Below are 12,027 nucleotides of genomic sequence, written 5' to 3'. Positions count from 1 at the left end.
TGGGGTATTACTTCGTGACAACGCAACAGTCCTGACGCCATAGGCGCTAGGAAACACGTAAACACTACTTAAAAGACACACGGAGGTCAACAGAAAGGAAGGGTACTTCATCGCCCAAAAGAATGACCCCTAGTCGAATAGTCGACGCGCGACACCAATGCTCTGCAAACATCTAGGGTCGACACGCCGACATCCGACCGCCTCGGAGAGCCCTCGTGATGATAACCGCGGGTAGTTATATCATCGAGGGCTCCCTTCATCGGCTGCGAGACCATTCGTTCGAGAGAGTCCATACCCTCCCATAATAGGTCGTACACGAACCACAGGACGTGTACGAACAAGATATACAGGAACCCTCTCTATCCGGAGAGGGGTTCCACATAGACAAAAACCGCGAACTCGGCTCCACGAGTTCGCAAACATAGAGGGATACTTACCCACCACCATGTTAATAGGAAAACCCGAATCCACGGGTCCCGCATCCCGAACCGCATTGACGGTATAAGAAGTATGTCTCTGCCCCCTCCCCCGGAAGGTAAAGGATGAGAGTAACGAAAAACTAAATTTGGAAACAGGAACCGCATCCGTCCACAGGGGACGACCAAGTGGAGCCAACCGCCACAAAGAGTCTCAGGTAGTCATTGCCTAGCAATGGCTCCGGAGCCCCAAACAGCGGCGAGCAGTCAGCCCCGACCGGCCGACATCAGGAGGACCCCGCGAGATCCGAGACGGTGCCTCCATATGACACGCAAAGCGCCAACAACGAGGGACGACGAGACCCAGGAGGCAGCAGAGCGCCGGCCACCCCTGCGCCCCGCACCCCCTAGGGATCCGGGAACATCGCTCTCACGACGCACCGGACCCCAAGAGGAACGGGACCCGTGGAAGACTGGCGCCCAACCACCCCCAGAAAAACACCATCACCCCGCCACCAGCGCACGCCGCAAGGAAAAAAATGCCTTATATATATAGTTATCTTAATAGAGAGAAAGACGGTCACGCGTCACCGTCGTATACAATGTCGGGGTTTCGCAATACCCTGCTGTCCTTACGCCGGAGGACCCGTTCCGCAAATTGAGAAAACGCACGCCACGCCTCATGAGACCTGCAGATCTGACCTACAACCGCTGTTAGAGATAGATCTTGGCCAATAACGGCGGTTAACTCGCCACGCTCGAATCCCCAATAAGCACACGACGCAAGCGTGTGCTCCGAAGAGTCATCTGCTAACGAACAGTATCTACACGTGGGTGATTCCTCCTTGCCAATCCTATGTAAGAAAGTTGCGAAACAACCGTGTCCGGTAAGGAATTGTGTAATCCGGAACGATAGAAAACCAGAGCGTCTGTTGATCCACAAGTCGAAGTGTGGGGAGATTGCCTCTCGCGTTCTCCTAACAGGCAAATTGTCATTTCGAATACGCTCTAGCCACTGCTCCTCCAAGACGCCCCACTCAGCCTCTCTCACGTCCGAAGGGGAGTCAACGGTATATTCCCCGCACGCCTTGAGTTCCCGAAGACGTAAGTATGTCCGCTGAAGATATTGCGCGTATAAATAAAGCGGGGGAATCCTCGCGAGCAATGTGGCCGCCTCGTACGATACGGTACGATAGGCCATAGTCGTCCGTAGCGCCGCCAAGCGGAGCGCCCTCCGCATGATTCGTTGCTTGTTCTCAGAGAACAGAGCCTGGCCCCAAACTGGAGCCGCGTATAGCGCAATGGAAAGAATAACCGTGTAATAAAGTCTGCACTTATTTTCTACTGGTCCTCGTAAATTCGGTAGAATGCCGCAAAGGGCCCTGCTGACTCTGGACACTTTATCCGCAATATAATTTATGTGTTTGGCGAAGGACCACCTAGAGTCGATAATTATCCCAAGATACTTCATATTTTTTAAGATTACGATTTTGATGCCCTAATACTCAAATGAAGCATCTCGTGGACATTGGCCGAAGAATATGGCTTCTGATTTGGGCCATGAAACCTTAAGGCCAAGAATCTTGATGTTCTTCATGATACTGTTTAAACACTCTGTTGCCAAAGCACACGCGGCATTGAAGTTTTCCTCTTCTACCAACAAAAGTGTGTCGTCTGCATAGCACACCACGTGGCATCTGCGAGGGAGGAGCGTCCTTAACACCAAATCGAATCCAAGGTCCCACAGGAGGGGACCCAACACAGAGCCCTGTGGGACCCCCCTGCGAACCCTTCTCGTACGTCGGAATCCATCCATCGTCATAAATCTGATTTTCCTACCACCAAGATATGCTTCTATGATGCGACGCAGATATTTAGGTATACGCTTATTTCTGAGAGCGCTTCTAATTCCCGAGAACTTAATAAAGTTAAAAGCGTTGAGGAGGTCAAGGGAGAGCGCAAGGACGACTTTTCCCCTCGCACGAGCCTCAGTAATGATGTTTTTAACATGGAAGAGGGCGTCTATGGTTGAACGTGCCTTCCTAAATCCGAATTGGTTGTCGGATAAGTCGTATCTAGGGTTCTCCTCTAACCAAGCATTAATTCGGCTGGAAATAATCCTCTCAAAACATTTTCCTATCTCATTAAGGAGGCGGATTGGACGTGCCTTGGGTACGTTGCCTGGAAGGAGAGCCTCTCCCTTAGGGATCAGAACAAGATCTGCTGTTTTCCAGCTTGGCGGGAATATTCCATACTTCAAATATATGTCGAAGCATTGCGCCAAACGAGTTATCATGGATGGTGGAAGTTTGTTCAAGACCGTGGCCTTAAACCCGTCCGGGCCAGGAGCGGTATTTGCGTTCTTCTTGCTTTTGATCGCTTTTGAATGACCTCGTTCGTAGTGACTGGTCTATCCTCCTCGCAGCTGCCAAGATTCACAGGAGTTAGCTCTTTCCCAGGCGGGAAGAGATTATTCAATAGTTGGTTGAGTATAGGAAATTCCAGGGTGGATGTTAAACCCGGAGCGGACTTTCTTAGCTTGTTGAGGACGACTTTATAAGAATTAAAGTCCCCAAGAGTCGTCGTCAAGTTTGGAAATTAATTCCTGCCACGATTTTGATTTCGCGCGGCGAATCTCAAATCTAAGTTTCCTATTGGCTTTAACATAATCGACCCTTTTCCGTTCCGATAATTCAGACGGGTCTACGCGATGACCACGCGTCCATCTTCTTCTTACCGCGATAGCCGTAGCTTTTAGATGTGAAATAGTGTCACTCCACCCATAGGCCGAGTTAGATCTTCGGGCACCAGCGCCTGGGACAGCACCCCGACAGGCGTCGGAAATGCAATTATATATCCACTTATCAGGCTTTGCATCTATCATATACTGTTCACTGTGTGGAGTGACGGCGCATCTCCAATCCTCTGCGGCTTTGTACAAGTCAGAGTCTATCTTTTTAAAGTTCCAGCGCAATGGTCTTTGGTATACTGGAACGTTACGCGAGATGTCAAAAACGCGAAAGGTTACGTATCAGTGGTCAAATAATGATTCCAGATCCTCGCGGACGGTCCAATCCGTAATCCTATTTAGAAGATCAGACGAGGCCCACATTAAGTCCAAGATGGAGGACCCCTGGTGGCTTTAAAAAATGGGGACACTCCCAACGTTTATGAGACGCAAGTCGTATTGGGCCACCCATTCGGTGAGGAGATTACCCCTGGAATTCGTGAAGTTGGCCCCCCAATAGTGCGCGTAGGCGTTAAAATCACCACACACAATTGAGTTAACGCCTCCGGGGGACGCTCGAGTATGTAGTGAGCTCTTCCAAAAAATCAGAGTACGCATGGATATCCACGTTGAGTGAAACATAACAAGAAAATATGTGTAAGTTATTATACTTGACAACCACCGAATGTACACCCTGCGCCACCAACATCGCAGGGTAATCCGCAACACGGGTGTTTATGTATATATGGCGGCTAAGCCATCTCAAGAACGATACCATTGCTGGGTGTCGGGCAAGCGGGCAGGCTCTGATACCACGCACACCGCGGCACCCAGCTCATTTGCGTGGAGATCGAGTAAGGAGGTCCTGCGTCTCCCTATTTCTGTTCAAATTTGCCTGGATAATGGTCGCCATTTATTACCGGCAATTTCCAGCGCTAGTCCTAGATTTCTCTATATTCGTATCTTTCTCGAAACACACGTCCAGAGAACCAAAGCGATGGTTCCCTTGTCTCCCAGCACTCGTACAGATGATACAGCGCAGCTCCTTCTTACAACCGCTGATCTGGTGTCCTTGGGTTCCACATCTGAAACACTATCTCGAGCGATTCTCCGGGTAAGTACAAATGTTGCGGACGTGGCCGAACCGCCAACACTTGTAACATTGTACAGGTCTAGCTTTTAATAGTTCGACTCGCGCAACCGTCCAATCGATTTTCACTCTACCAGAAGAGGCGACCTTAACAGCCGCGGCAAGTGGGCACTTGGCCCAAACAGAGAACAGCCCGTTGTTCTTGCGATGAAGACTTTCTATTTTAATATCCTCTTCATTACAATCTCCTGTACCAGAGATTGTATTTAGGACATCCCTGGGCGTAGTCGAATCATCCAGGTTCCAGAGACGGATTTCACCCATTTTTGTGGGCCTGGTTATACCGCAGTAGAGATTAAAACATCCCTCAACTTCTTGGCAAGTGTGTTTGCCTTCGATGCTCCGTCCGTTCCAGGAATCTCGATAACGATTCCGCTGTTTAGTCCCTTCCTAATCCGGGATTTTTTAATCCCTAGACTGTCCAACGATATGTCCAATGATATTTTTTCCCGGGCTTTTTTCAAAATATCCGCGTAGGACGTCTCGGGATTCGTACCCGTAATTAAAAACGCTGCGGTTCTCGGAGCTCTCCTTTGTGTTCCGCTGCGCATGGTTTTTCTCGCAGGACCAGTTGACTTGTCATTACGATTTGCATGGGCACTAGTATCCTTAGGTGTGCGTCTATTTCTCTTCCCAATATCAGGATCACTCATCTCCGGGTCTCTGAAAGAGGTCCTTCGAGTCTTCTTTTGCGAAGTCTCCTTTAAAGGTTTAGCGTGTATAATCACCCCTTTACTGAACTGACGTCTACGATCGATTAATCTATTAATCTCACTATTCAGCTCTTATAGCTCTTTCTTTCTGTTAATGGTAGAGCCGTCCTCCGAATCCTCTATCCAGTCTGAGGATGACATACGGTGGGCCCTGCCAGGATTTACATCATTGTAAGAGGGTCGTTTGCGATCGTCAGCGGTTGAAGTACCACCCGCCTCGCTCTCGGAGCGGGAGTCAACACCCGATTCAATTAATGTCCATTTTTTGGTGGACATGCTTTCCTTACTAGTAATCCTCGGCTTCAGCTTAATCTTATTTCTCGGACTTTTCTGAGGAAGCGGAGTGGTCTTCGGTTCTGAAACGTCTTTAGGGCGTTCCCGGAGAGTAATATAAGAACTCGAACGTGTAAATGTAGGTGGTCTCATGTCCGAGACCCCAGCAGTCGGGGACACAGTCATCCCGTCAGATTCCGGATTTGCGCCAAAAATGAAAACGGGAGAGGCAGGTTTGGTCCTGCCGGTGTTTTCCTCCAACGCGGCAAGTCTCTGATGAAGATTCTTGATCTCCTTCTTTAGTTGGAGGTTTTCCTTTTCTAATGTGTCCATATTGTGCCTCATCTTGTCTTCCTTTTTCTTGGAGGCATTTAATTGCGCAGTAAGGTTGTTCACCCGCGTCTCCAATGAGGAGGTATCTCCGGCACCCTCCAGACTTCCCGTTAAAGTTGAAAGTATAACTTCAAGTATAACATTGACGAGACTCTTTAACCGATCTACTGAGAGGTTCTTGTAAGCTTTGGCTTTTGACTCTTATTTTGTCGATCTTTTCGATGAAATCCGAAGCCATCTCAGAGGGTCTTTCGGTCTCGAGTCCACGTATCTCATCCGCAGGCATGACCCTCATACGGGTCTGTGCCACTAGATATTTCTCCGGTACGGGAGTACTACTAGATTTGTTTATTCTTACGTTCCTTTTAGAAACAAGTTTTTTCCTCTTCATGGGAGTTTTCCTACAAGGTGACAACTCCAAATTTGTCGGGGAAATCTCTGCCTTCCTTTTTGGTTTGTCACTTCTGAGGACATATGAAGATCTACTTCGTTCCTCCTCAGAGTCCGGAACGTAAGTTGGACTGTGCTCCAATACTGTGTTATCCGGAATATTATCCGAAGTATCCATATTATATCCCGGCTATCATCCCTCGTTGAACCATGTTCAAGAAATCAACCTCACAGAGCTGTTCCAACACCGACGAAGGGCACTCAGTGTTAGGAGAAACAGTGGCAGGACGCTCCAAACAATCAGCGTCGATTATATCTCGCATAATCGTAATGGCGTCCTCAGTTATAGTATTCAGCTCTTCCTCCGCGGCAGCTCCAGAAGAACGATTGCCATCAACAATAGCAGCAGAAAGGCTGCCATCCGCAGACTGATGCGAATAAGTCTTCTCGGTAGCAGATTCGCCACCGGTGCCTGAGGTCAACACCGGTGGTAGCCCTTTGCATGATGACGACGTATCCATCCCAGGGACTGTAGGGGGAGTACGCCAGTCGCCGAGGTTCCGATCCCCCAGCAATGTGACTACCCTGTTAAAACTAGAACCGACCTGCCATATTTAGATATTTTGATTATAGCTTAAGCAAAAAAATGTTTTAAAACATTAACATAACTGAAAGTTATTACGTTTAAAGTAAAGATTTTAAAGAAGCAGTTAGAATTATGATATAATGACCAGATTTATAAATAATATAACTGCATTTAATATATCACTAATTTATTTTATTTTTGGCTATACAAAACTAAAAATATTTTCTATTTATGAAAATACGCTACTCAGCCTAAAATAACTAATTGAAATATTATTGCAATGTTTTTGCGGAAATATTATATTTTTTATGCAATATTATCTTTTGTCACTTTTACAATAATTACTGTGTACCAACTTGCCCTATGTACCAACTAGCCCCGGTGTTCTCTATCCTTCGCAAGCTATATTTTCAAAAATTTACAGCGGCCATAATTTTCATGATAAGCATATAAAAATATAAGTCGTTGGATTCGTCTTTTCAAGCCCTATCAATTGGTGTTATTTTTGTAGAGGGTTTCTATTTTAAAAAATGAGTCCTTCCCTCCTTGAAATCTAATACGAAAGGGTTCTATCGTGCGGAAAATTATCTTGAAGTAAAGCCATTGAGGAACCTTTTTTAATTTTTCACCTGATAGTTTCGGAGATATCGGCCTGGACAGATTAAATCGAAACCCTGTATACAGTATAAAATATATAAAAATATTAAAAACAAGCATTGATAGTTGTTAAAATATCTTATAATGCATTGATATATTTATGACGCGTCGATAGGTCTTTTATCATATATATACGCTCTCTCTCTCCCACGCACGCGTTTACATAACCTTCGCACTCACGTAGAACACACTTACCACCTTCTTATTAACATTAGATCGGCCTGGCTTTCCACATATATTACTTTGATAGTATCAAAAATATTGTTGCATTCGCGTTGAGTTCGCAGCTTCGCCCGGTATTTTCCGCCGCGGAGCGTCTTTAGCAACGGGCGTTGCTATGCGTTGTTGATACAGCCCGGCTGTCAGATTTCCTTCGGACTGAAACTCGAGCGGACGTTTCGGTTCTCGTTCTGTGATTGTAACATACGCAATAAACCATCCTTTCGTTCCTTAAACCTGTGTTCCCTTATTCCGCGGATCGCGAGTAAACGCGCGACCGAGTGCGGGAGTGCCTAGAGAGCGTGCGAAAGCCGCCGGAGTGCAACAATATGTAAAAATTTCAGCCTTAACGAAACACATTAAATACCACCCCTAATAGTGCAACTTTACAATCGCCTTTCTTTAAGTTAAGACCGACCAGAACGGCAATATTTTTTTATTGGCAATATTTTTTATTTACTTAAAAAGGTATAAAATTTTATGTGTTAAAATTTGAACCTTCACGCTGCATATTTCTTCCAGTTTAATTTTTTACAACTTCGAAAATTTAGGAGTGCGCTCCTGTCCGATGTTGGCCAGCCAGATCCTCAATTTTTTCAGATAAGAAAGAAATGTCGTTTTACAGCCTTTCAGCTTTAACGAAATAGGTACCTCTTAGTAAATTTGATCACCAGCTCTTGGACTACTGACTGTCGGCAGTGTCGGTGACGAATGTGACACACATCTAACGCGTATGCTCGATTGTAACTGGTGTGCATTCACGTGATTTGAATCACGTGATACAGAGGGTCTCGTCTTGCCCCCTCTTCCTCCATATGAGTCAATATCTAAAAAATTAATTTGTATTTATATTTTAAAATTGTTATTGGTTTTTAAAGGTAATAATAGCATTCGAAACTGGCTTTGTTCCACCAAATATTAATTTTACATCACCACGAACTGATATAGATGCCTTGAAAAATGGAACTGTTCGTGTCATCAAAGAATCAATACCACTTAAAAACGGTTACATAGGTATCAATTCTTTTGGTTTCGGGGGATCTAATGTACACACGTTATTAAAGTGGAACATTAAACCAAAAGTTAACAATGGAACACCGAGTGATGGCTTGTCAAGACTTGTAATATTATCTGGGAGCACTAAAGAATCAGTGAAGTTGTTTTTAAATGACGTTAGTAGATATTCCGAAAGCAATTTCAACATTTATTTGAGTAATTAAACATTATTGTACGTTTTACCTTAAAAAATGTTTGATCGTAGGTCGCTAATCGTCCGATAAATATAGAATATATTCGTTTACTACACGACGTCCATGCGGACAGTATAGACGGTCATCGATGGAGAGGATTTACTATACTGAATACCTTGCAACAAGATTCAATGAAGGAAGTTCAATATTGTGAAAATGCGAAAAGACCTGTTTGGTTTATATTTTCTGCTTTAGGCTCGCAATGGCCAGGAATGGGTATGTATTTAATATTCCATACTTTATTTACAGTAGCATTTAAACAATGATATAAATTTTTAATTAAAATCAGGTCGAAATTTATTAAAATTTCGCGTCTTTGCAAATGCTATACGAATGTGCGATGTCACTTTAAAACCATATGATATAAGTGTCACGGATATTTTGACGAAAACAGACGAAAAAGTGTGCGAAGACGCGTTGCATGCGTTTGTTGGCATTGTCGCTATTCAGGTAAAATATTATACTTCAAAGTCATAAAATAGTGTCATATATACTATGTTTATTGATGAAGCAATTAATTTAAATTCTTTCTATGTCGATTCATCGTATTAGAATTATCTTATATAAGTATCCGATTTTGACTTAAGTTTTTGTGACACTGAAGATGGTCCGATAAAGGTCCGAAACGTTTGTTATTATTATTTGAATTAATACAGAACTTTTAACACTAACACCTTGTTACGGCTCGACGCTCGCTTTTCTTTGATTGATTTTTATATAATCTTATGAGCCTTTTGTTACATATTACCTATATAAGTATATTTATTTTATCGCACTTTATTGGTTTATTAGAAATAAATTCTTCAAAGTGATTCAATTATAAAATTATTTATATAAATTTGTAGATCGGCTTAGTAGATCTTCTAACATCATTAGGAATGATTCCGGATTATATGATTAGTCACTCTGCTAGTGAACTTGGTTGCGCGTATGCCGATGGATGTCTCACTACTGAACAAGCCATTTTATCAGCATATTTTATTGGTTTGGCGTGTGCTGAAGGAAAAATAATTCGTAGCTCTATGGCAATTGTCAGTCTTGATTACAAGTGCCTCAAAAACATGTGTCCAGTGGATATTGAAATAATATGCCGCAACAGCGAGAACTGTAACGTTGTGAGTGGGCCCACAGAATCCATGCAAGAATTTATGAAAAAATTACAGGTAGAATTGAATAGCTCTCGTATCTCATAAGTGGATAAAAAACTTCGCTTTAATCTTCAAAATATCGAATTCTTAAATTTAAGCTATAATTTGCTATACCTGCATATATTAAAGAAGCATGTTAAAAAAGTGTCGATTTTGGCCCCCAAGCGTAAAGTGAATAGACCTTGAAAATTCATTGTTTGGATCCTTAAATAACAGGAAATAATCATCGTTTGTCTGAGAAGTGGAAACATTGCTAGAATGGCTTAAATACAGTAAAAAATGCCATTATCCACACACGTAATAATTAAAACCATATGATTCTAATTAGAATTGTGAGTATATTCTGCATGTAAAGATCGCGAACAACTTTAGCACTAACCAGGATGGTTCCACTACATGGAAGTACAGTCTACTTAGCATCTCTTAATTGACAGACATTAGGACTCCACAGTTCGCTCCTATGGTATTTATAGTGACTCCAAACCCTCTCTGTCGTGTGTGTGTGTGTGTGTGTGTGTGTGCGCGCGCGTGCGCGCGCGCGCGTGCAACACACACGCACGCACGCACGCACACGCACACGCACACGCACACGCACACGCACACACGACAGAAAGAGTTTGGAGTCACTATAAATACCATAGGAGTGACGAACTGTTGGAGTCCTGATCTATGTCAAGAGATGCTAAGTAGACTGTACTTCCATGTAGTGGAACTATCCTGGTTTTAGTACTAAAGTAGTTCGCGATTTTTACATGCAGAATGTACTCACAATTCTGATTAAAATCATATGGCTTTAATTATTACTATTACATGTGTGGATAATGTCATTTTTTACTGTATTTAAGCCATTCTAGCAATATTCCCAGTCTTCTCGGACAAACGATTATTATTTCCTGTCATTTGAGGACTCAAACAATGATTTTTCAAGGTCTATTTACTTTACGCTTGGGGACCAAAATCGACACTTTTTTAACATGCTTCTTTGCACTTTTGTATTGTCAGATTAATAATATTCACGTAAAAGAGATACACTGCAACGTACCGTATCACAGTTCTCATCTCGAATCTGTGGAAATTCAACTTTTGCTTAATTTAAACAAAGTAATATCACGGCCAAAGAAACGGAGTCCAAAGTGGGTCAGCACTTCCATACCTCGCACCGAATGGTTCACCTCAGCGTCAAAATTGTCATCGGCGGACTATCATACACATAGTATATTAAGTACCGTTTTATTTGAACAAACAACGCATCTAATTCCAAGTAACGCAGTTACCATCGAAATCGCACCACACGCCGTTCTGCAGCACGTTCTAAAAGAATCTTTGCATCCAGAAGTGACGAACGTTGTATTAAATCGACGCATTGAACAAAATATCAATGTAATTTTGCAAGGAATTGGAAGGCTCTATAACTGTGGCTTACAGCCGAAAATTGCTAATTTATACCCGCCAGTGGAATTTCCTGTTAGTCGAGGAACTCCTATGATTTCCCCATCGATCAGGTACAAGATATTATTTGAATTTCGCAATAAAAATGTTACCTACATAAGAAAAAAAATATATGCACTACCTATCGTTCAAAAGTTTGGAAGCATTACTTTCTTAAGAAAAACAATAGTGGTGTCAATACTTCTAAAGAAAAAACGTCATGTATGAAAAACTTTACTGTGTGTTGTGACTATTGAACATAATATTAGTTTCTAATCATTTTCCAAGGAAAAATTTTATGTAAAGAATTTTATATGCACTACTGTTGTTTTTCTTACAAAGGTAGTGCTTCCAAACTTTTAAACAGTACATATAGTGTATATTCATCCCTTTGCGGCATAGTGACATACCCATATGTCACCTTTCTCTACTTAGTTTTTTTTTACAATTTTTACATATTTTTCAATAAACTAGTTAGAAGGTTCTTTGGGTAGCTGATTACGAGTATGTTGACAACAACAAAATTTAAAATTGTAGTCAAACATAGTAAAAAATACAAAAAGTGTGATGTTCAATGTACTATAGGCAGGTCCGAATATTCTGAATAGAATTGTAAGTAAAATCTCGCTTTTAGCATTACCCAGAACTAACGACGAGGACGTAGCGAGTTTCTAATCCCATCTTTTTTGTTTTTTATTTGTTTATTTTTTTTTTTTTACTTTTTATTTTTGTTTTT

The 12,027-nt window shown here is 42.6% G+C and overlaps 1 protein-coding gene across 1 annotated transcript in view; it reads left to right on the top strand.

Moving 5' to 3' along the window:
* LOC112461895 (fatty acid synthase-like) overlaps positions 1 to 11,537 on the top strand; it is a 17,855-nt gene extending 6,318 nt beyond the window's left edge. Inside the window, exons 2-6 of the mRNA XM_025027313.1 lie at positions 8,344 to 8,637; positions 8,727 to 8,931; positions 9,005 to 9,165; positions 9,561 to 9,878; positions 10,866 to 11,537. Coding sequence (XP_024883081.1) covers positions 8,344 to 8,637; positions 8,727 to 8,931; positions 9,005 to 9,165; positions 9,561 to 9,878; positions 10,866 to 11,519 — 1,632 coding nt within the window. The 3' untranslated portion in view covers positions 11,520 to 11,537. The remainder of the gene's footprint in view (positions 1 to 8,343; positions 8,638 to 8,726; positions 8,932 to 9,004; positions 9,166 to 9,560; positions 9,879 to 10,865) is intronic.
* Positions 11,538 to 12,027: the final 490 nt, after the last annotated feature.

This window comes from Temnothorax curvispinosus, unplaced genomic scaffold, assembly GCF_003070985.1.
Source record: "Temnothorax curvispinosus isolate PA1 unplaced genomic scaffold, ASM307098v1 QBEX01011866.1, whole genome shotgun sequence".
Lineage (NCBI taxonomy): Eukaryota > Metazoa > Arthropoda > Insecta > Hymenoptera > Formicidae > Temnothorax > Temnothorax curvispinosus.
The sequence above is the reverse complement of the archived record's forward strand: the minus strand, read 5'-3'. Positions and strand labels throughout refer to the sequence as shown.